Source organism: Microcaecilia unicolor, chromosome 9, assembly GCF_901765095.1.
Source record: "Microcaecilia unicolor chromosome 9, aMicUni1.1, whole genome shotgun sequence".
Classification (NCBI taxonomy): Eukaryota; Metazoa; Chordata; class Amphibia; order Gymnophiona; family Siphonopidae; genus Microcaecilia; species Microcaecilia unicolor.
Genome location: NC_044039.1, coordinates 18,394,845 through 18,420,471, shown reverse-complemented (window position 1 = coordinate 18,420,471; position 25,627 = coordinate 18,394,845). Strand labels below are relative to the sequence as shown.

The window sequence follows — 25,627 nt, the reverse complement described above, 5'->3', positions numbered from 1 at the left end:
AGTGTGACAGATACAGAAACAGGGATGAATGGATAGCCTCACCAACAGTTTTACTATGAAGTTGGTTAGACTCGCTCCCCAACATGGCAAAACTGCCTTGTTGTTTCAGCAAATCTGTTAAATTTATATCGTAGTTCCCTTCTTATCAGCCAATCAGGCATAAGCACATACAGTATAAGCAATGCAACATGTTCATGGCCAGTTAGTCATCAATGACAATGTACAACCAACTAAGAATAAGTGTTTTTGTAATTACCTTGTTTATAAATATAAGGCATTTTCAGCCACTTCTGTTGTTGCTATTCTCAGGACAGTTGACCTTGGATCATTGTAACTGAACTGCTCATCCAGATGGTGGAGTGGCCTAGTGGTTAGGGTGGTGGACTTTGGTCCTGAGGAACTGAGTTCAATTCCCGGCACAGGCAGCTCCTTGTGACTCTGGGCAAGTCACTTAACCCTCCATTGCCTGCTGCATTGAGCCTGCCATGAGCAGGAAAGCGTTGGGTACAAATGTAACAAAACAAGCATGTGTATTTCTTTTTATATAACATCTTCACAGAACACTGTTATTCAAGACTGAGTAGGCCAGAGTTGAACCTAAATACATTTCATGAAACAATTCTGTGGGTTCAGGGAACTGCTAAGATACAAAGTACAGCTGCTATACAACTGTTGCTAGGTGTCCAGCGTTCCAGAAATTATTAGGATTTATTTACTGCCTTTCTGAAGGAATTCACTCAAGGAGGTGTACAGTAAGAATAAATCAAACATAATTAGAATGTGGTAGGTTTAAAACAAATTGGAGAAAGTTTTTCTTTACTCAGCGTGTGGTTAGACTCTGGAACTCATTGCCGGAGAAGGTAGTGACGGCAGCTGGCCTTGCTGAGTTTAAAGGGGGTCTGGACAGATTCCTGAAGGAAAAGTCCATTGATCGTTATTAAATTTGGGGGTTTTGCCAGGTTCTTGGGGCCTGGGTTGGCCGCTGTCGGAGACGGAGTGCTGGGCTTGATGGACCTTTGGTCTTTTCCCAGCGTGGCAGTGCTTATGTACTTATATAAGCAGTAGACAATTATAGCAGTAAAAATATATAGAAACAACAATACAAAGTATGCTACTTACAATAAGATATTTTCATAGACAGCCTAGGGTATAAGCAAAGATGATGTACCTTAATTCTCTTCTTTTCGAATGCTGTCATTTTTCCAGGCTGGAGAAGTGGGAAAAACCATAAGTAAGGATGAAGAGAGGGAATATGAGTCATGGAGCTCTCAGGATCTGTTTTCTAGTTTCCCATTTCCAGGTTATCACCCTGTAGAGGGTAAGACCATCATAGCAGTGATCAGCATAAAGAGGATAATGATGAAATCAGTTGAGACATCTAAGTGGAGGAGTGGCCTAGTGGTTAGAGCACTGGTCTTGCAATCCAGAGGTGGCCAGTTCCAATCCCACTGCTGGGCAAGTCACTTAACCCTCCATTGCCTCAGGTACAAAGTTAGATTGTGACCCCTCCTGGGACAGAGAAATATCCAGTGTACCTGAATGTAACTCACCTCGAGCTACTACTAAAAAAGGTGTGAGCAAAATCCAAATAAATTATTTGAGCAACTATCTGAGATTTTACATGGAATGTTGCTACTATTTCTATATGGAATGTTGATATTATCTGAGATTCTATATGGAATGTGCTACTACTTGAGATTCTGCATGGAATGTTGCTATAGTGGAGGAGTGGCCTAGTGGTTAGAGCACCGGTCTTGAAATCCAGAGGTGGCTGGTTCAAATCCCACTGCTGCTCCTTGTGATCTTGGGCAAGTCACTTAACCCTCCATTGCCTCAGGTACAAAGTTAGATTGTGACCCCTCCTGGGACAGAGAAATATCCAGAGTACCTGAATGTAACTCACCTCGAGCTACTACTGAAAAAGGTGTGAGCAAAATCCAAATAAATTATTTGAGCAACTATCTGAGATTTTACATGGAATGTTGCTACTATTTCTATATGGAATGTTGATATTATCTGAGATTCTATATGGAATGTGCTACTACTTGAGATTCTGCATGGAATGTTGCTATAGTGGAGGAGTGGCCTAGTGGTTAGAGCACTGGTCTTGCAATCCAGAGGTGGCCGGTTCAAATCCCACTGCTGCTCCTTGTGATCTTGGGCAAGTCACTTAACCCTCCATTGCCTCAGGTACAAACTTAGATTGTGACCCCTCCTGGGACAGAGAAATATCCAGAGTACCTGAATGTAACTCACCTTGAGCTACTACTGAAAAATGTGTGAGCAAAATCTAAATAATGATGGGATGGAGGAAGCCAAAGGTGAAAAGGAAGCAGAGGCTGGGGATACAGGTCTGTTTAAAATTTTTCTTATGCTCCAAGCTAGCACTTTTTTCCAGCAATGCCGCATCAGCTACAGATGTTCTACAATTGCTAAAAAATATATATTCCATGCAGTTAACTCAAAGACAATAAACTTTTCAAGCGTTAACTGCATTGAAGAGGTGTTAATTATTCCACATCTGAAACTGTTAACTCATGGTGATTAATTCCACATTGAATGTAAGCCCCTGCCCTCGCTGATTCCCCTTATCTATTCCAACAGCCCAGTTCCCAAAAGCTACTGCCAGCAGTAAGGTCAGCCCAGTTGGCACAGGAATAGTAAACATATAAATCTGCATGGAACGCTTAGAGGGCTTTAGCGTGGGAAACAACCTGTGCAGCAGAGATGGCCACAAATTGCATTTTAAATGTAGTCATTCGGGAAACCAAAATACGAAAGTGCGAAACCCTTACGAGAGAAGCTACACTGGCTCCCACTCAAGGAACGCATCACTTTTAAAGTATGCACATTAGTCCATAAAATCATTCACGGTGAAGCCCCAGCCTACATGTCTGACTTAATAGACCTACCACCCAGAAACGCTAAAAGATCATCCCGAACCTTCCTAAACCTCCACTTCCCTAACTGCAAAGGCATAAAATACAAAGTGCTGCACGCGTCAACCTTCTCTTATATGAGCACACAATTCTGGAACAAACTACCACGAAATCTGAAAACGATCCACGAATTAACCGAATTCCGCAAACTACTAAAGACCCATCTTTTTGAAAAAATATATCGAAAGGATCAAAACACATGAGGTCCACACACACTGTTAGCAATGCATCAATACATCCTCTTCCGTACTTCTATCCCCCGCAATCTTACACGCTTAAACCTAATCTACAGGTAAAAAACAGAAAATATTATACCCGAACCATCTCTTGCTATCGCTCTGCTGCCCAATCAGGATCCGGTGTTCTTCTATTGTTTTGTTGTTCTTTGCCATTGTTTTATTCTCTTTAACGATACAGGGACTTGTTTTAATTTAACGCCTCATAATGTAACCATAATTATGTTGTAACAGATTGTACTTCCATCAATACAATGTATTGTAAGCCACAATGAACCCGCAAATAGGTGGGAAAATGTGGGATACAAATGCAATAAATAAATAAAATAAATAAATATGTTAATTACATCATTTGCTATGCATTCCCAATGGTCAGAGAACAGCACACAAACAAATCCTGCTCTTACGGCTGGAAAAAATATTGCCAGCTCGGAGCTGGCAGTGGAAGGTTTGAAGTAGAGAGTTGCACAGGGACAGAAATCTAACCTGTTCCCACCCATCCCTGCTGAAATCCGATAACCCCCAGATTTTATATAGTGCGACAAGTTGTGCGCAATTCAGGTTGTATTCTGTATTGTGTGTGCAACTTAATTATCAATGCTGATAATTGCCAATTAACAGTCAATTATTGACACTAATTGTCTTTAATTAGAATTCACACACAACTTAAGTGTATTCTATAAAGCGATGCACGTAAGTTCTAATGCATGCTGCCAAAAAGGGGGCGTGGAATGGGTGGATTGTGGGTATTACTAAAGATTATGTGCGCATAACCGCTCCGCACCTACCTTAGTCAGTGTAATTTACACTAAGTTTTAGTACGCGTAAATTCCCGCAACTAGATTTAGTCACGTGGACGAGCCCTAGGCGTATTCCATAAACCACACCTAAAGTTAGGCACGGTTTATAGAATACTCCTAGGCATATGCTTTATCAGTTCCAATTTTTACGGTTCCATATATAGAATCTAGCCCAAACTGGCTAAGAGAGTGCATAAAGAAATTAGGGCAGCAAAAAGGCTGTCCTAACATTATGTAGTGAGCAAACCAGGCACTGGTCTGAATATTGACTGCTTCCCAGGTCAGCACACGTACCCAGATATTCAGTGCCAGAACCGCGCATGCCTCAGCATTAAATATCCGGGGTTAGGTCAGCCCGCAGCTGGAAGTGGCTTACTAGCCGCTTGCTATCAAAGGTGGAATATCACCCCCATGTAATTAACTGTATTAACACTCTCCATCATTTGAACCCTCATTCAAATATTTATTTTATTTATTTACTGCATTTGTGTCCCACATTTTCCCACCTTTTTGCAGGCTCAATGTGGCTTATATTATACCGCCATGACAGTCATCATTAGCGAAATAAGAACATAGTATTATTTCAATTAATGTAAATGGAATTCATGAGAATTAGAAATAAAAAAATAATACATTACAAGCTATGTAAAGGGTAAAAAAAAATGACAGTTCTAATATAGATGTGAAATGAGTTTTTTATGAAGAATTCTTATTATAGGTCTTGTTGAATAAGTTCGTTTTCAGTAACCTCCGGAAAGTTCCATGCATTCCAACGTTGTGCGCAAATGTTCTGCTTATATTTGACCTATTACATAAAAAATATACCACTTTAGGAAAAAAAAGCCCTACAATTGTAGCCATAGGAGTTAAACCACTAATCTGTAAGGATGTGTGATGTCACTCGTGCTGATGTCATAATAGACAAGGTAACAATTGGCAAAACTCTGGGTTGTGCTTGTGATGACTAGCAACCACTTTCAGCATCTCTCCAAGCCTGAAGAGGTATCGTCTGATTTACAAAAGCTAATAACACTAGTAATAATAATTCTAGAATTCAGTTTTTGGCTACTAGAGTGCTTTTAAGCAAACGAAAACAAGAATTAGTAGCTTGATGTCTACTTTTTCTGTATTAAGAGTTGGTTAGCTTCCTCTAGCACTGTCATAATCCTTAAATTTACATTTATACCAGTCTGGTATAAGGACACTGGATTAGAGAGAACAAGGTGAAAATGGCAGAAGTTGGGAATGACTGCTATTTCTATTTTTATTCCACTTGCTTAAAGGTATTGTATTATTTACACTTGTTTACAACGTTTAGTTACGTACCCTGTATCATCAGCAGGAGGATGTGCTTTGATACCCCTCAGACAGCATTTGTTTAACTAGTAATGAACATTTGGAAACAAAAAATTTTCCAGGAAAATGTAGTTTCATGGCCTAATCACGTTAGAAATGTACATATCATGCAAGAGCGTGATTCCTGAATTTAAAAAAAGTAGGCGAAAGTAGCATGCGTTCTCCAACTTAACTGTAGTGTAGGCCTTATGGTTTAGCACCGTCTACTATATAGATAATCTTTCTTTGCCTTCAAGATAGGAACGTTTAAGCAACATTGATTTTTCCCTTGTTGCTATTATTATTATACTAGTAAAAAGACCCCGTTTCTGTTGCAAATGAAACGGGGGCTAGCAAGGTTATCTTCAGAGTGTGCATGTGGGAGTGTGTGTGTCCCTGCCCTCTGCCCTCTCTCTCTCCCCCCTCCCCCCTCCGAGTCCAGTCCTTCAGTGTTGTTTGCTGCTGTTCTGTGTTTTTGTTACAGAGAGAGTGAGGGCATCTCCCTCCCCTCCCCCCTCTGAGTCCTTCACTGTTTCGTGGGATTTCCTGCCGTGCTGTTTTCCTTCACTCATGGGGAAACCGGATATCTCTGGCGCTTCACACTTCCGGCTGGAGGCTTCAGTGGTGCCTTTTATATATATAGATGTTGCTGCTTTCTCTAAAAAGTCATTGTCCTCTGACTCCTGATTTTCCACCCTCAGAACCTGCCCAAGTCTTTCTGACCGCTATGATGATTGGGGAGGGGGGGGGGGGGGAACTAAAGCAACTTAGACTGCCATCTATAGTAACAAAAAAAAATTTCTGCCCACCAGCAACAAAGCTGTTACGGTAGTTTTCTGTCCAAATTACACAGCACCTGGGCCAAGTGTAATTTTAATCATGAGGTAAATGACACTCGGACATTGACATCCTTCATGAGCTATGAGCACTAGGTAATGGGATTCTAGCCTCAAATGGACTGAGCACCATGAATTAAATCCTGGAATAGGACCTCTTCCATAGACGTTGTTCAACTTGCTTTTAGTTAAGCATTTATGGATTTTTAGTATCAATTGTATTGCCGGAATCCAATAAGGGTATCTTAGTTATTTACAGCAGTACTCTGCAACTTTTTCTCAACGACTCTGTCTTAACCTTGGAGTCTTGCCGTAGTGCGTAGTCTGTCAATTATGCTCTGTAGTCACTTATAAACACCTTTAATTGCACAAATATTTTGAATGTCGCCTTACAATCAGAAATACAATTTACGCAGATGAAGTGAAACCACAAGTTTATAGATGTCACTCATGTTTGTCCAGTTCAAAGTGTAACCCTTATTCAGTGTGATTTTTCTAAGAAAAAGGTGCCGGTACTCAAATGCCAGGCCACCCTTCAGGGGTGGGGTGATCACTGAGGGACCCACCCCATAATAGCCAGGCCCCTGCAACCAGTCACAGAATCTATGACAAAGCAGACTTGGTGTGTAGAGCCTGAGCTCTTTCATTAAAACTTGGGGACCATGGGCCAATTTTAGCAGACAGTGGAAAAGGTGCCGGTACTCAAATGCCAGGCCACCCTTCAGGGGTGGGGTGATCACTGAGGGACTCACCCCACAATAGCCAGGCCCCCTGCATCCAGTCACAGAACCTATGACAAGGCAGAATTAGTGTGTAGAGCCTGAGCTCTTTCATTAAAACTTGGGGTCCATGGGTCAATTGTAGCAGACAATGGAAAAGGTGCTGGTACCCCCAAGTACCCCCTCAAAAAAAAGCCCTGCCCTTATTTGTCTTAGGGCTCTTCTAGTAGAGGTAAGAAGGTTAATCTTCAATAGGCTGCAGTGTAAAAGTTCTCCACTAATTGCAGCATCTGGAATTTGGATCATGGGGTGAGAACAGCAATAGCTGTGAGGCCAAAGTTAAGAGATAACATTATTTCACTTCACACCTGGATGTCATTGTTGCAAACCAAATTAAGTTTACTGACAAAAAAAGAACAGAACAGTTTGAAAGGGATGAGACAAAAATGAAGAAATATAATTTGTAAACTCTCCAGTCTCAATCTTTAACGAATACACAGTTCTTAAGTGCCAAGTACATCACATCTAGTTGAAATCCAATTGTCAAATTTGAGCATATAGAAGGAAACTTGGCCGCCTTAACATTCTCAATGGGATTTTTTTCTTCCTTGCCCCCTGAAAAGCACAGAAATTCTCCCCTGCCTGTTTGAAAGGAGAGAAAAAAAATACAATCAGATGTCTTGTAGGTGAACGCTATTGCCAAGACAAACCCCATGACCCATGACCTGGGAATATTCACCCTGTTGGAGAAGGCACAGATGAATCCCTCCTCAGGTCTCTTCCAACTGGTGTGAGGATAACCACATGCTCTTCTACTGAGAAGTGCTCCCTTGATCATTGGAGAGTGCAGCTTCTCACCCATTGCCTGGTTGACCACACTCCCAAGGTCTCTCTTGGGAATAGGCAAAACCTTCTGTACGCTACAGTAACCATTCCTACTTCAGCCATTACCACCCTGAATAAATGCATGAGCAGCCCAACAAAGGTATGGTTAATACCCTGCAATGTGGTTAATACCCTGCAATGAATGGCAGTTACAAGTCTACACACCTTTCTGGGCAGATGAAATGGGCTTTTTCAGTTTTTATCTACTACAGTGGTTCTCAACCTTCTCTTGTGACACACCTGACAAAGTTCATGCAATGTGACACACCGAACACTAAAATTCACAGCTGAAGAAATCATGCCTAAATATTTCATTGTTTGACTGAGTTTAGTATGAATTTGCCTACCCCATATAAAAAATAACTGTATGCAACACATCACTCCCAGATTTCTTACTTATACAACCAAACAGATATATATATTCAAATTCTGGTGCCACCTCAGTAACAGCAACACAAAATCCCTCCACTGCCTGATATTGTGAAAAGCAACACAAAAACCTGCAAATATGCTACTCAGAAACTACATAGCAAACAAAACCTATGGACAGACCTGCAACATTTTCAGTTGGGGCTGGAGGCAGCAGTTATTATTGGGGTTAGTGGGGAAGCAGTTATGAGAATTTTAAGAACCTGACTCAAGATTGCAGGTCTCCCCAGCTTGCAGGCACTGATGGTTATAAAGGAAACACAGGCTTGCTATGTACACCAAATATTTTGAGACCCCCCCCCCCCCCACCACCTCATGGGAACACACCAGTGTGTCCCAACACAGGTTGAGAACCACAGATCTACCATTATCTAGCATATTATTATTATCTAGCATTTTATTATGTTAAACTCATTAATGTGAATTCCCAAATGTGTTTATTAGGATGTAATGCAATAGTAACAAAGAGGAGCATTTTTGAAAGGACATCCAAATCAGAATAGAGACATCCAGCTCTTAATGTCCACTGCTTGCCCAGGGATTGGTAGCATGGAATGGTGCTACTAATTGGGTTTCTGCCAGGTACTTGTGACCTGGATTGGCCACTGCTGGAATTAGGATACTGGGCTAGATGGATCATTGGTCTGACCCAGTATGGCTGCTCTTATGTAAAACGGATGTCCATCTCGCATGTATTTTCCAATAGGAAATGCGTCAGCATTTCCTGTTCAAAAATATTTGAGATGGACACCCGTATGCTGAGGACATTCAGCATGAACAACTAATTTACAGACGAATGTCCAACATATGAATGGCAATAAAGCAGGGATAATGATGTCTGGCAGCATTCTTAGAAAAATGGCCACAGAGATGTCCCTGCATAGTGGGGCTTAGTGGCTACTGCAGTAAACTTTAAACCAAGGGACCCAAGTTCAAATCCCACTTTAACTCTTTTATTTTACTACATACTACTACTACTTATCATTTATATAGTGCTACAAAGAATATGCAGCGCTGTACACCATACACAAAGACAGTCCCTGCTCAAAGAGCTTACAATCTAGATAAGACAGTACAAAGACAGAAAAATTAAGGGTAAGGGAATAGAGAGGTGAGGATAAGGGACAGGGCAAGTAAGTTAGGAGTCAAAAGCAGTGGTAAAGAAGTGAGTTTTGAGTTTTGATTTGAAAACGGCCAAAGACGGGGACTAGACGTACAGGCTCGGGAAGTCTATTCCAGGCGTGAGGTGCAGCGAGATAAAAGGAACGGAGTCTTGAATTAGCAGTAGAGGAGAAAGGGACGGATAAGAGAGATTTATCTACAGGACGGAGTACTCGAGGGGGGACGTAGGGGGAGACAAGAGTGGAGAGGTACTATAATTGTGAGCCCTCTAGGAACAGAAAAATACATTCTGTACACCACTTGAATAGCCTCCAGGCTTGCACAGGTGGCTTTTTTTTTTTTTTAATTACATTTGTACCCCGCACTTTTTCCCACTCATGGCAGGCTCAATGTAGCAGGCAATAGAGAGTTAAGTGACTTGCCCAGACTCACAAGGAGCTGCCTGTGCCTGAAGTGGGAATCGAACTCAGATCCTCAGTTCCCCAGGACCAAAGTCCACCACCCTAACCACTAGGCCACTCTTCCACTGTAGGTTTTCTTTCCTGTATCTGGAGGGCTCACAGTTAAAAAAGAGTATTTGAACCTGGGACCCTTAATTTAAAGTCCATTGCACTAACCACTAGGCTACTTCTCAAACTTGCTTTTTGGGGGGCCCTTTTACTAAGCTACATAAGCGTCTACATGCGCCCAACGCGTTCCAAAATGGAGTTACTGCCCGACTACTGCGTGGCTCTTGCGGTAATTTCATTTTTGGCGCACGTCCGATACGCGTGTCTGAAAAATATTTGTTATTTTCAGGCATGCGTAACAGACATGTGCCAAGTGGCATTTGGTGCGCGTAGGTCATTACCGCCCAGATTCTTTACCGCTAGGTCAATGGCTGGCAATAAGGCCTCAAGCCCAAAATGAACGCGCGGCAATTTTGATTTTGCCGCACGTCCATTTTCGGCAATTAAAAAAAGAGGCATTTTTTTCTAGATGTGCTGAACATAATTCTGCATGTGCCCAAAACACGCATCTACACTACTGCAGCCCATTTTTCAGCGCACCTTAGTAAAAGAACCCTCCGCTTTGCTAAGAATGTCCATAAGACGTGAAGCTGTCATAGAACCTGGTATCCCCTTTTAGCTTCACTTTTTGAGGATAGGGATGGGAAGAGCAGGCCACTGGGGGATTAAGGAGGCATTATGAGTTAATCCCTGCAGTGGAGAGCTGCTCAATCAGGGCACCTTTCTGTGCCCAGGATGTGCCTGAAACAAGTCTAAATAAAGACATCCTTCTTTTTTAGACATGGACGTTTCTTCCCCTTCGGTAATTGTTCTTGGACATCTTGATTGTGGGCCCACCCTAGTCCCGCCCAAGCATGCCCAAAAACACGCTCCTTTGCTATTTGGACATACTGCAGTGTTGCATGTCCCTTTTCTGCCTTTGCAAATCAGTACTTCGTTGAAGATGAAATTGCTCCTGACTTCCATCATGTGGTCCCACCACATAAACCTTTTCCTACCTCTACTTAACCTTGTATTTGTAACTGTTTACTCCGGAGTCTACCAACACCTCTCCGGTACTATGTAAGCCACATTGAGCCTGCGAATAGGTGGGAAAATGTGGGGTACAAATGTAACAAATAAATAAATAAATTACTATTTCCAGTATTGCTTATAGGCCCAACCTCTTCGTGAAATTTCCCCTGAATGCTGTATGTTGAAAACTTTTCTGCACCTCACTGCTGCCCACCAGTGGTTAAGTCCAAGGGCTTATTCTGGAGATCTTGTTTTATATAGAGATCCTTATGGCCTCTAATAAGGTATTTTTTTTGGTTATAGGTTATAAAAAGGGAATCATCCTAAGTGGGGAAGATTACTTTAGTATGCTGGTAGACAAAGTGTTGCATATTCCAGGAAGAGGGGGGGCCGGAGGTGGTCTTTGAAAGTATGATTGACCAGGGGGCAAGTATGAGGCTTCTGGAGGCTGTGTTTTCCAGTTCTCAAGGCAGGAAAGAACAGGGATTCTTCCCAGTAGGACAGTGTGGTTTTCTTCACACCAGTTGGAAGAGTCCACAAGAAGGATTCTTCTGCCCTTGTCCAAGATCTTCAAAATGAGCCTTGTGACTTAACCACCAGCAGGCAGTAGTACTAGTAAGGCATTGAAATATTTTCAGCATCTGAAAAGGCGTAAGCTAAATCCAGAGATTGCCAAGTTACCCAGTTCAAGGCTGGAGACTCTTTGGCCAGCCCTGGTTTTGAACTTACATCCCTAAAGCAGTGTGGGATATGTAGTACTTCATCCTGCCCATTGAATTCAGGGCTGCAAGTCCCATAATGCAACAGGATAGAATGGTCATAAATTCAGGACTGACCAAAATCTCCAGCCTGGAACTGGGTAACTTGGCATCTCTGTAAAACCATATCCCTTCCCCTTCCATGTTTATTTTCATGAATAGGTTGTGCTGAAGGCTGAGTTCTTCTACACCCCTTATAGAGATACTTAATCTTAGCCCATAACCAATATTGGTAACAGTAATACCACATTATTTATGGTTGTTTGGTTTTTCACATTTAGCTATAAATTCACAAGTTTAGGACCCCTTTTACTAAGCTGCATAGGCGCCTACGTGCGCCAGATTGGAGTTACTGCCCGGTTACCGCGTGGCCCTTGCGGTAATTTCAATTTTGGCAGGCATCCGCTACGCATGTCTGAAAAATATTTTTTATTTTCTGGCATGGGTAGCAGACGCGCACCAAGTGGCATCTGACAGGCATAGGTCATTACCGCCCGAATTCTTTATTGCTAGGTCAATGGCTGGCGGTAAGGTCTCAGAGCCAAAATGCACGCGCAGCAATTTTGATTTCGCCACACGTCCATTTTCAGCAAAAAAAAGAGGCATTTTTTGCAGGTGCGCTGAAAAATGGATCTGCGCGCACCCAAAACCAGCGCCTACAGTACCGCAAGACATTTTTCAGCGCACCTTTGTAAAAGGACCCCTTAATCTAGTAAACATAACATAGTAGATGATGGCAGATAAAAACTAGAGTGGCCCATCTAGTCTGCCCAGTAATATGGTTGCAGGTCCTCCACCATCATGCTTTTGTTTATGGTTCTAACTGCCAGTTACCCTCCATGCCTTTGTTGAGCTATGTTTTGATGAATTCCTTGTACACAAAACCCTCACTGCACTATTGAAGATAATAAAGAGACTAATAGAAATTTGCTCTTCAGATTAAAGTGTCAGTGTATGTAAAAAAAAAGTTGAAATCTGTAATAATGACCAGATCAGACATATTTTAAGTACACGTGGTATAGATTAAGCTAGTTTTTATGTTGAATATGAATGTACATGTATTATAAACCTTAATAAATAATCTGTAACAATACTGTGTGCATTTTCTATTTTTTTTGTGTGTGTGACTTTATAGGGATCCCATTGTCGATTCCGTCACTGTGAAGCAGCCCTTGGCAGTGAAACCGTGTGCTCACTGTGGAGAGAGGGAACATGTGTACGCCCTCTTTGTAAATTTAGGCACATGGAAACGCAGGTAGAAATGAATCCCCTATATTGGCTCTAAGGTAGAATTGTTCATGCCGTTAGCAGAATATCTTGTGTTGTAATTGTTGATTTGCATCAGTCACTCTTCCACATGGTCATCTTGAACAGTGGTAGAAATAGTTAGGTGGCACCCACCCACCAAATGGAACTGTGAATTGCATATGAAATGGAATCAGGACATATCAATTCCCAGCCTGTAACAGAACACAAAATATGGTGGATTAAACATTTTTTTTTTTTTACTTGGATTTACTTCATGTCTTTTCATGGTAGCTCATGTTGAGCTGCATTCAGGTACATTAGGAATTTCTCTGTCTTCAGAGGGTTTACAATCTAAGAGCTAGGTCATTAAGCCCATTAAGAATGTTCGTAACTCTATAGACCTTATTTTGTACCTGAGGGTGAATTGACGTGCCTAAGATTACAAGAAGCATCAACAGGATTGGAAGCCGGGGTTCCCTGATTCTCAGCCATTGCTCTAACACTAGCTTACTTCTCTATAGTAATTTCCTTATTCACAGTCAGATCAAATATAAGATCTAAGAGATGTGTTGACAGTCCCTTCTTGGTCCTTTGACTGAAATTGATAACCTTTAGAATAGATTAGTGATGTGATAGCGTCCTTCCACTCTCCTTGTTCTCTGGCCAAATCGAGAGGACTTAAACTAAACAGTAAGTATTTCAGTTTTGTCAAGTTTAGAACTCACTAGGAGATGTTATGGATTTGCATTTTGTTAAAGCAAACTCAAATGTTTAGATGTTTCCCTATAGCTGATGTTGGTGAAAGGCAGGGGCAAATTTAAGTGGTGGTGTTGACTTTCCAACCTAATTCTTCACCCCCTGTCAACAAAGCCTGTCCCCTACCCACCTTCCAGAGGCCCTCCCCCACCCCCAATTACCGAAGCACAGCCTCTGCATTGTTTGGGCATGAGCAGTACCCAATTGCTCTTGCCCAATCAACCCAGAAAAGTCAAAGGGGACTGGAGGGAATATATGTTGGGATGTAGGATGGTGACAGGGTTTGTTGACAAGGGGCAAGGCTATAAAATTGTTCATGGGGGTGGGATGGAGAGGGATCTCTAGGCAAAAGGGAAAGAAAGGAGTTGCATTAGAATGGTGCTTCTGCATGGGTTGTTCTACCTATCTGGTGGAAGAAGTGCCTCGGCCTCCTACAATATATTCTTCAAGGGTAAAAGTGCTCAAAATGATTTGTAGGTACCTATGAAAAATTAAGGGGGAAGATCAATGAAGGCTACCATTAAAATGTGTTATTGTACCTCTAAATCATAAGGTCCCATTTCATGCAATGAGACCTAGTTGCTATTGTAAAGTTAACCCCAGTTATTAGAATGTCTTAATGTTAGTCCACATTGATAACTTCCCCCTTCAGTTTATCAAATTGAGGGTACTAAGTACCTCTCTGAAAAACAGCAGGAAATAGAATCCTCCGTCCTCCTTCAATTTAAATATTGCTGTCATGAGGGAGATGTCTCAGCAGCCACTTAAAACTACATTGGGTTTACCAATCTCTCAAAACCACAACATAGAAAAAACGTATTTAGTAATGTTCTAATGGAATTACTTCTATGATCACTTTCTCTCACGCCTTGATTCTGAAAACGGTCCATTGTATTTTTCTTTCTTGTAGAAGCCGTGTGGCATAGTCCCATGTTTTTGGGAAAATCAGCCCTCTGGCTGTACGAAGATCAGTTGTTGCTTCCATCACAGCAAACCCCGTTGCATAAATGGACTTTTTTTGCCGCCCAGTGGCAGTAAGTATAATCCTGCCTCTTATCATTCACCATGTTTTACAAAAAAAATAATATTATAAGATGGCTCGACTATTTTCACAGCACATCGATAGGGTCTGCAAATATGCAATGTTGCCAGAACATCTTCCTTTAACAATATACGTATGTGAGAACCTCCATTGGTGTCCTCAAGTGTCTTCATCTAGTGACATTTCCACTTAAAGAATCATTGATCAATGGATTTCGTTTTGCTTCTGTTCCCTTGGTTCATAAAATAATGTGATGATATCTATGCACATTTTTTGTTTTTCACCTACATTTGATTTATCACGGAGGGCAGTACAGTTACGTTATTCATGTTACGATACAAAGATTAACGGCCTTTTACCAAACCACACTAGCGATTCCCACGCAGTAATGCCAACAAAGCTCATTCAAAGTGAATGGGCTTAGTCAGTTTTGCCGCACCAGGAATCGCTAGCCTGGTTTATTAAAAGGGGCCCTAAATTTACAGGGCAAAGGATATCAGCATTCTAGCAGGGAATATGCTGCATTTGGTGGAGAAACTCTGGATTGGTAGCATGGATCATGTACTATTTGGGTTTGTGCCAAGTACTTGTGACCTGGATTGGCCACTGTTGGAAACAGGATACTGGGCAAGATGGACCATTGGTCTGTCCCAATATCGCTATTCATACGTTCTTATGTTCATTCTGTGGGTGTATCTCTCTAAGGACCCTTTATACCAAGCTGCGGTGAAAGAGGGCATGCGGTGGCTTCAGTGTGTGGATTTGCCACATGCCAAGGCCCCCTTATACCACAGCAGGTAAAAGATTGTTTTCGGCCAAAAAAACAAAAAAGAAATGGCCCCGCGCTAATCACAGGGATTGGCATGCAGTCACTTCTGGGGGTAAGCCCTGGCAATACAAAAAATATATATATTTTTGTCACGCTGGAGATGGCACGTACTGGGGGTGGGAACTATCACCTATCCTGCGGTAGTCCTGATTTGATGCATGACAACACTGCGGTAGCTTTACCATGGCATTGTAAAAGGGTCTCAAAAGTACCCATTCGGCTGAACCACAAAAAAATAGGCCTCATACTTCTTGGTCCTCTGCCACTTTCTGCTCCCTCATTGCCATCACTGAACTGGATTAGGTCCTTTCCTCTCCAGCTTCTTTGCATTTGACTGGGTAAAATCTGAAAAAAAATCCAAAACGGATACAAAAACGTCATCTTGGATTTTCTGTCAACAAGCAGGATTGAGTCAGGCACACAAGTAGGTGATGCTGTTCTATGGCACTGGGACAGACGTGAATTGAGAGAACATAGGAGGGGACTCTATAAATGGTGCTGGGAGAATTCACGCTAAACTAATATTCTGCATGGAGCGCCCTTTATGGAATGCTGGTTTGGTGCAGATCTTGCACCTAACTGTGGGCGCTCAACTTAATGCTTCTGAAACTTGGTTTAAATGCTGATGTACAAGTTAATGGCAGTTGGGCGCATAAATGACCTTATTCTATAACAATGCACTTAATTTCTGGGAACACCCTTGACCCCCACCCATGCCCCCTTTTCAAGTTGCATGCTATAAAATGAAGGTGTGCATTTTATAGAATAGTGCACAGGGCACATCTGTGCAAAAACTCAAATAAGTGCCAATTATCAACAATTATTGATTGTTAATTAATTAATTAATTAGTTTGTGCATGGATCCGAGATCCACATTCAAATTTGGGTGTCCAAGTTTTGGTGACCTATATAGAATCCAGGGGATAGTGGCCTGGAGAATTATTTTTCACAGTGCCCCATGTGGTATCAAACTTACACTAAAATCAAAGATGCTTTAACACATTTTTAGCCTGTTCTCACGTACTAACCTTGCATTAAGAACTTAAGGTCCTTTAGTAAAAAGGTCCCTGTATTAACTAAGTAGATTCTATTGTACAGACTGATATGTATTGCGTTTCTTTACCTCTAGATACCAATGTTAAGACAGAAACTCAGGAAGGGACGACAGCTGATCTCACAGAAGATTCACAGAAAACTCAGGAAAATATTTCAAGACCAGTTCATCCTCCTTTAATTATAACGATCAACCTGGATGATGAAGAGGAGGAAGAAGAAAAGGAGGAGGAGGAAGAAGAAGAAATTTGTAAATATTAATGTCCTACTATTCTCAGTTGCAATTGATTTTAATTTACAGCTGGTAGCCACAAAGACTATCAGGCTTATTTTCAAAAGAGAAGGTCGCCCATCTTTCGACACAAATCGGGAGATGGGCGTCCTTCTCCCAGGGTCGCCCAAATCGGCATAATCGAAAGCCGATTTTGGGCGTCCTCAACTGCTTTCCATCGTGGGGACGACCAAAGTTCACGGGGGCGTGTCGGAAGCATAGCAAAGCCAGGGCTGGGGCGTGCTTAACACACGGGCATCCTCGGCCGATAATGGAAAAAAGAAGGGTGTCCCTGATGAACACTTGTCCGACTTTACTCGGTCCTTTTTTTTTACGACTAAGCCACAAAAATGTGTCCTAAATGACCAGATGACCACCGGAGGGAATCGAGGATGACCTCCCCCTACTCCTCCAGTGGTCACTAACCCCCTCCCACCCTAAAAAAAAATTTAATATTTTTTCCAGCCTCTATGCTAGCCTCAAATATCATACCCAGCTCCATGACAGCAGTATGCAGGTCCCTGGAGCAGTTTTAGTGGGTACTGCAGTGCACTTCAGGCAGGCGGACCCAGGCCCATCCCCCCCACCTGTTAAACTTATGGTGGTAAATGTGAGCCCTCCAAAACCCACCACAAACCCACTGTACCTGTCACGCTGGTCAGGAATAGTGAGCCCTTGGGCCACTGCCGAGAAGTGACAGCGGCAGGCGAATCACCCAAACAGGAGGCAAGGCAGAACAGACTGGTACTACCAGAACTGGAACAGCTGGACTGAAGCTGCTGGACTGCAACAGAAGCAATAAGCAGTAAGCAGGAGAATAGTCCACGAGCCAAGCAGTCTTACCGGCAGGCAGCAAAGCAGAAGGGAAACCAGGGACCAAACAGAGTCTATAGGCTGGCGGCAATCAGTAGTAAACCAGGAATAAAGCAGGGTCTAGGGCAGGCAGCAGACAGTAGAATAAACCAGGAAACAAGCAGGGTCTTGGGCAGGCAGCAGACAGTAGAATAAACCAGGAAACCAGCAGGGTCAAAGGCAGGCAGCAATCAGTAGAATAATCAGGGTCAAGCTGACAAAGAAAGCTTTCAGGGCAGGAACCGCAACAGACCAACAGGGACAGGGACACAACTCAAGACTTCTGTTCCCAAGGCAAAGTAGAAAGTTTCCAGGTGGTTAATAAAGGCAACATACAAGGGAGGTACCAGGTAAGGGTGCTGCTTAGTTCCAAAAATCCCAAGATAGTCTGGAAGGCTGGAAAATCCAGACCAGACCGGCATGACTTCTGGAACATGGGAAACAGCAGACAGTCCATCGCAGCCACCAGGTCTAACCACCAGGTGGCAAGATGCATGAGAGCAAGAAACATGGGCACAATCGTGACAGTACTCACATCTAGGTGCCCCCCTTCATCCCTAAGGGCTATGGTAGTGGTGTACAGTTGTGGGGAGTGGGTTTTGGGGGACTCAGCACCTGGGAGCTTTGCACCTGGGGAGCTTTTTCTGAAGTCCACTGCAGTGCCCCCTAGGGTGCCCGGTTGGTGCCCTGTCATGTGAGGGGGACCAGTGCACTACGAATGCTGGCTCCTCCCACAACCAAATGGCTTGGATTTGGTCGCTTCTGAGATGGGCGTCCTCGGTTTCCATTATCGCCGAGAAATATACAGAAATATACAGCTAACATTTTTTTCTCTATTCAGAAATGTTATCTGAGTTAATTAGTAGTTAGAAGGGTTTTCTGCCTTGCTTTAAAAGTTACCTAGATTTTATTTATTTATTTGCTGCATTTGTATCCCACATTTTCCCACCTATTTGCAGGCTCAATGTGGCTTACATTGTTCCGTCATGGAGATCACCATTCCAGAGTGAGAGATACAAGTGGTATTACATAAAGATCATGAGTGACATAGTAGATTAATCAAACAAGTATAAAGAGATCACAATTCGGGATAAGAGAAAGTAGTATTGCGTTAAAGTTCGTATGATGGGTCGTTGCGGTATGCCTTGTTGAAGAGGTTTTAATGTGGTCCAGAGGACAATGCAGTTCTACTTGGCTAGAGAGTACAGTTAACATCCTTCACACTACTGTTAACTCATATCTTAGTGCTAAGGGTCATGGACTTGATACACCACCTTTCTGTGGTACGACAAAGCAGTTTTCATATTCTATCAAAGAACGCATCGCCTTCAAAATCTGCACCCTGGTTCACAAAATCATCCACGGAGAAGCCCCAAGTTACATGACAGACTTGATCAACTTACCAATTAGAAATACATCCGAATCAACACGATCTTACCTAAATCTGCACTACCCAAGCTGCAAAGGACTTAAATACAAAACAACTTACGCATCTAGTTTTTCCTACATAAGCACACAACTGTGGAGCGCATTACCAAAAGCCTTGAAAACGACGTACGACCACCTAAAATTCCGGAAATCACTAAAAACCAACCTGTTTAAAAAGGCATACCCTACTGATCCAACTTAAATGCCTAATCTCAGCAACACAACCAAACTAAAGCACGTAATGGACATAACACAACTCTTCCGTTCTCCGATTCCCGAATGTGGCTGTGCCACATGAACTTGATCTTACCCCCTGGAGTACTGTGTTCAGTTTTGGAGGCCGTACCTTGCGAAGGATGTCAAAAAAATGGAAGCGGTGCAAAGAAAAGCTACGAGGATGGTATGGGATTTGCGTTCCAAAACGTATGAAGAGAGACTTGCTGACCTGAACATGTATACCCTGGAGGAAAGGAGGAACAGGGGTGATATGATACAGACGTTCAAATATTTGAAAGGTATTAATCCGCAAACGAATCTTTTCTGGAGATGGAAAGGCGGTAGAACGAGAGGACATGAAATGAGATTGAAGGGGGACAGACTCAGAAAAGATGTCAGGAAGTATTTTTTCACGGAGAGGGTGGTGGATGCTTGGAATGCCCTCCCGCGGGAGGTGGTGGCGATGAAAACAGTAACGGAATTCAAACATGCGTGGGATATGCCTAAGGGAATCCTGTGCAGCAGGAATGGATCCTCAGAAGCTTAGCTACAATTGGGTGGCAGAGCAGGTGGGGGGAAGAGGGGTTGGTGGTTGGGAGGCGAAGATAGGGGAGGGCAGACTTTTATACGGTCTGTGCCAGAGCCGGTGATGGAAGGCGGGACTGGTGGTTGGGAGGCAGGAAAAACTGCTGGGCAGACTTATACGGTCTGTGCCCTGAGAAAGACAGGTACAAATCAAGGTAAGGTAAGGTATACACATATGAGTTTATCTTGGGCAGACTGGATGGACCGTGCAGGTCTTTTTCTGCTGTCATCTAGTATGTTACTATGTTACTATGTTACCACAACATCACCCTGTATTTGTTCACACCGGAGCCTGCGAAGGCCTCTCCGGTACTATGTAAGCCACATTGAGCCTACAAATAGGTGGGAAAATGTGGGATATAAATGCAACAAATAAATAAATAAAAATATCTGGTTAGCAGTCTGAGTATTGCCACACACTGGATAGCTGCCACAACTGTATGCTCTCCAGACTGGTCTAACTTCAAAAGGTTTGCACCAGCCTCAGTTTATTTATTTATTTAGATTTTGCTCACACCTTTTTCAGTAGTAGCTCAAGGTGAGTTACATTCAGGTACACTGGATATTTCTCTGTCCCAGGAGGGCTCACAATCTAAGTTTGTACCTGAGGCAATGGAGGGTTAAGCGACTTGCCCAAGATCACAAGGAGCAGCAGTAGGATTTGAACTGGCCACCTCTGGATTGCTCTAACCACTAGGCCACTCCTCCACTTGTTATTCTTTAGGATTCTACATGGAATGTTGTTACACTTTGAAATTCTGCATGGAATCTTGTCACTCTTTAGGATTCCAGAATCTTGATATTCTTTGGGGTTCTACATGGAATGTTGCTATTCTTTGAGATTCTGAATGGAATCTTTATTTATTTATTTAGATTTTGCTCACACCTTTTTCAGTAGTAGCTCAAGGTGAGTTACAGTCAGGTACACTAGATATTTCTCTGTCCCAGGAGGGCTCACAATCTAAGTTTATACCTGAGGGATTCATAATGCAGCAGCAAGACTGATAGAAAGCTGCAAGCAGTGTGACTACATAGAGGGGCATAATTGAACGAAAACGTCTATCTCCATGGGTGTTTATCTCCGAGAACGGGTCCGTGAAGGGGCGGACCGAACCGTATTTTCGAAAAAAATAGACCTCCATGTTTTATTCGACAGTTTGTGAGCTGGGCGTTTTTGTTTTTCAGCGATAATGGAAAATGAAAGTGCCCAGCTCAAAAACGAATAAATCCAAGGCATTTGTTCGTGGGAGGGGCCAGGATTTGTAGTGCACTGGTCCCCCTCACATGCCAGGACACTAACCGGGCACCCTAAGAGGCATATTTTCAAAGCACTTTGGGAGGCTAAGTTCTTTGAAAATGAGCCTGTAAGGGGCACTTTTACAAAAACAAAAAAAAAAGGTAAAAGAGCTCCCAGGTGCATAGCACCCTTCCCTTGTGTGTTGAGCCCCCCCAAATCCCCCTCAAAACCCACTGCCCACAAGTCTACACCATTACTATAGCCCTAAGGGGTGAAGGGGGGCACCTACATGTGGGTACAGTGGGTTTGGGGGGGTTGGACGACTAAGCATTAAGCAACACAATTGTAACAGGTGGGGGGGGATGGGCCTGGGTCCACCTGCCTGAAGTCCACTGCACCCCCTAACAACTGCTCCAGGGACCTGCATACTGCTGCCAGGGAGGTGGGTATGACATTTGAGGGTGAAAATAAAAAGTTGTGAAACATCATTTTTTGTGGTGGGAGGGGGTTAGTGACCACTGGGGGAGTCAGGGGAGGTCATCCCCGATTCCCTCTGGGGGTAATCTGGTCATTTAGGGCACTTTTTGGGGCCTTATTCGTGAAAAAACAGGGTCCAGGAAAAGTGCCCTAAATTCTAGCTACAAACGCATACTTTTTTTCCATTATCGGCGAGAGGCGCCCATCTCTCCTCGGCCGATAACCACGCCCCAGTTCCACCTTCGCCACACCTCCGACACACCCCGTCAACTTTGTACGCTTCCGCGATGGAGTGCAGTTGAAAACGTCCAAAATCGGCTTTCCATTATATCGATTTATTCGTTTTTGTGAGATAAACGTCTATCTCCCGATTTGGGTCGAAATCTAGGCGTTTTTCTCTTTCAATTATAAGGTGGATAGTAACATAGTAGATGACGGCAGAAAAAGACCTGCACGGTCCATCCAGTCTGCCCAACAAAATAAACTCATATGTGCTACTTTTTGTGTGTACCTTACCTTGATTTGTACCTGCCCTTTTCAGGGCACAGACTGTATAAGTCTGCCCAGCACTATCCCCGCCTCCCAAGCACCAGCCCCGCCTCTCACCACCGGCTCTGGCACAGACCCTATAAGTCTGCCCAGCACTATCCCCTTTTTGGAAAACAATGTCTTCCCAGAACACGTATTCACAATATCAATGTCTCTGGTAACATTCAACAACTTGTATACACAAACCAGGACTCATAGCCACCAACTTCAAGAAAGTGCTGTAAAACAGTTCACCCCAGTATAATGTAGTAAATATGTAATTTGTGTGTATAGAGTACCCTCAGATATAAACCACTATAACTGCAGACAATAATGCTGCTTAAAAGTGGCATAGCACTTCTTTCATTGGGTAACTCTAGCAATTTTTTGGGAGAGCAACATATGCTCGTTTTTATATGCGTCCCAATCACCACAGTGCTATAAAATCACTTATTACTTTTAAAATTATATATACTAGGTGAAAACTGTGCACTTATCTCTTAAGTTCTTGCCTCCCAGGCAGAACTATCTTGCCTTGCTGAAACATTTGTCAGTTGCCTTCCCCTGGAACCGCCCGGTGACGTGGGAGGCGGGGCCGATGACGAGGGAGGCGGGGCAGATGACAGGGGAGGCGGGGCCGGTGATGGGGGAGGCGGTGATGGCGGGGGCGGGGTTGATGACGGCGGGGGCGGGGGTGATGACGCGGGGGTGGGGGTGTCAGGGGCGGGGTTTGAGTTTGGGCGGGTTTTGGGCGGTTTTTGTGCTGGATTGGGTGGGAAAAAAATTTTCCACCTGGCAACACTGACTGTATCAGGAGTTGTTTTTCCACTCCTACCTCAGCTGAGATTATATTCAAGCACCGTTCTGACTTCACGTGCAACTTTCTTTAAATAAGTCCCCTTATATTAAAATGTTTTATTGCTTACTGTGTTGACATTGTAAGTAGCATAGCATGTACTGTTGTTTGAATATTTTTACTGCTGTAATTGTCTATTGTCTATGTTTCACTTATTGTTGCTGTACACCGCCTTGGGTGAATGTCTTCAAAAAGATGGCAAATAAGTCGGAATAAATAAATCAATAAACTTCCCTGGTATTACCTAGAGAGTTTTGTTTATTAAAATTTAAATAGCGCTCTCTGGATAGTGCTGCTGAATGACCCCCCCCTCCCCTCCCCCCAGAGCTGTGGCTAAGAGAAATATCTGATCACTGCCATAATTATCCAGATATTTTCCTTTGAATATCGATCCATACATCAACATGGACCTTTATCTTTAGTGTTAAACAAAATCCTCTCTTTACTGTACCCTGCAGATGCCTATAATCTAAGGACACAGACCCCCGAAGAGGTGGAAGAAGAAAAAGCAATAAAGGAAATGTGCTGTAAATCTGGTAAATGCCTCCGTTAGTATCAACTGGTTATTCTAACTCTAATCATGAACTTTACTTACGGTAACCGCTGTTTCTTTCTTTTGTATGTGTGTAAATGGTCAGGAGAGTATTACAGGATGAGTATCACGCATGAGGACCACGTGGCCACGAGCACTGTATCTCCTGCGTCGGAGCACAAACTGCTCAAACCTTTGGAAGCTGGAAGAGATTTACAGGAAGGTTCGTTATGACATGAGCAATGGACCTGATTTATCAAGGGCTTCCCATAGGCACAAAAATAGACTTGACCCTTGATAAATCAGACCTAATGCGTTTAGTGAGTATAATTCTTTCAATTTCCCCATTAATTTTAAAAGAACAGATTCTTAGCTAGCGATACCATGTTGGCACACACTAGCACCATTAAAATCATGTTATTTTATTGCAGGTCTCATTTCATGGGACCTTTTACTAAACTCTGATAAGGATTTGCAGTTACTCCAAGGTAATTGCCTAAGTTACAAGTGGGAACTGCAAAGCCTGTGTGTTAACACAGAGACAATACATTTAAGAAGGAAGTTACTAAGCTGCAGTAAATGTGGCATTTTACCGCAGCAGTCAGTAACACATGACCCTAAGCTCCTGGGGAGCCATCTTAAAGGAGCTGGAGCTTTGAAAATGAACAGTGCTCCCCCTCTCCTGTCCCCCCCCCCCAAAGACCACCAAAGATCTCCACCCACAAAGACTCCTCCTCAAAGTTTCCTGCCTCTCTGTAGGCCATTCATGACTCCCAGAAGTAACACTTCAAGTTTACTGCTAGGGGTTTCCAGTGCCGTTTTGACCCAGCACTGGCAGGAGCAGGAGAGATTGGTGATCACTCTTGCTCCAGACCTCCTAGATCACCAGGGATTCTTACAGGTAGACATAAAGGAAGGGAGGGAGGGGTGGGGGGTCTACAGCGGTATGAGGGAGGGAAGGAGGAAGCACTGTTCATTGTGAAAAACTCTGGTGCTCCTGGGCAGATAAAATAGCAGTAGCTTTGAGCTGGCATAATTTTTCCACGAATAACGCAACTTTGCAAGCTGTGTTATTTGATTTGCATCGTAGGAACTGCTTTGCATTTCATTATTATGCAGCTCAAGGTGATTTCAATTAATGTGTGTTAGGGTTAAATTAACAGGCGATCTTACCATTTTATTCTCCTTAAGGGGTGAAATGTATACGTTATTCCCCAAATTCTTTAAATGGCACCTAAAGTTAGGTGTGCAAATTTGCATGTAAACTAATTAGTTAATCAGGTGCTGACATTCAATAATTGGTGTCAATTGGTAGTAATTAGGAGTTACTTGTGGATCTGCCCTATGTCCTATTCTATAACATGAGCGCCTACATTTTATGGTGTGCAACTCCAAAGGGGGCGTGGCCATGGGAGGGGCATGGGCAGGTCAGGGGTGTACCCAGGATTTAGGCACAATGTTTAGTGGTGGGGGCCCATTTATGCTTGATTAAATCTGCTAACAAAGCTAAGTAGCTTTTACTTCTTAAAAATTAAAAACTATAAAATTATAAAAATGTTTCTAAGAATTTTTTTTAATTTGGAAGACCGATGACGATTGTCGTGAGCCACTGGACAGTGTGAAACGAGTCACTGCTGAGGTCTGTGGGATAATTTCCACAACTTTAATATTTTTTTAACTTATTTGACAAGCCAGTGCAGAGCTTTTCTTTAGCTCGGATTGATTGCCCCCACTGTTTTATTTATTTATATTTTATTTGTTGCATTTGTACCCCACATTTTCCCACCTATTTGCAGGCTCAATGTGGCTTACATAGTACCGTCAAAGGCGTTTGCCCAGTCGGTGGATAACAAACACAAAGTTGTATAGTGATCGTATGAGGTATAAGTGGAGGGTCGGAATGGATGAAGATTGAGTGATGTCCTGTTCCATCATAGTCATGCTGTGTTGGTAGGTGAAGAGGGTTACGTGGGGTCGTTGGGGTAGGCCTTTTTGAAGAGGTTGGTTTTTAGTGATTTCCTGAAGTTCAAGTGGTCGTGGATTGTTTTCACAGCTTTTGGGAGCCCATTCCATAGTTGTGCGCTTATGTAGGAGAAGCCGGCTGCGTAAGTTGTTTTGTATTTCAGTCCTTTGCA

At 43.0% G+C, this 25,627-nt stretch overlaps 1 protein-coding gene across 1 annotated transcript in view; it reads left to right on the top strand.

Moving 5' to 3' along the window:
* Positions 1-5,204: 5,204 nt before the first annotated feature.
* The window catches only part of C9H12orf50 (chromosome 9 C12orf50 homolog), a 79,885-nt gene continuing 59,462 nt past the window's right edge, over positions 5,205-25,627 (top strand). The window contains exons 1-6 of the mRNA XM_030214856.1: positions 5,205-5,258; positions 12,718-12,837; positions 14,497-14,620; positions 16,587-16,760; positions 23,419-23,496; positions 23,599-23,715. Coding sequence (XP_030070716.1) covers positions 5,205-5,258; positions 12,718-12,837; positions 14,497-14,620; positions 16,587-16,760; positions 23,419-23,496; positions 23,599-23,715 — 667 coding nt within the window. The remainder of the gene's footprint in view (positions 5,259-12,717; positions 12,838-14,496; positions 14,621-16,586; positions 16,761-23,418; positions 23,497-23,598; positions 23,716-25,627) is intronic.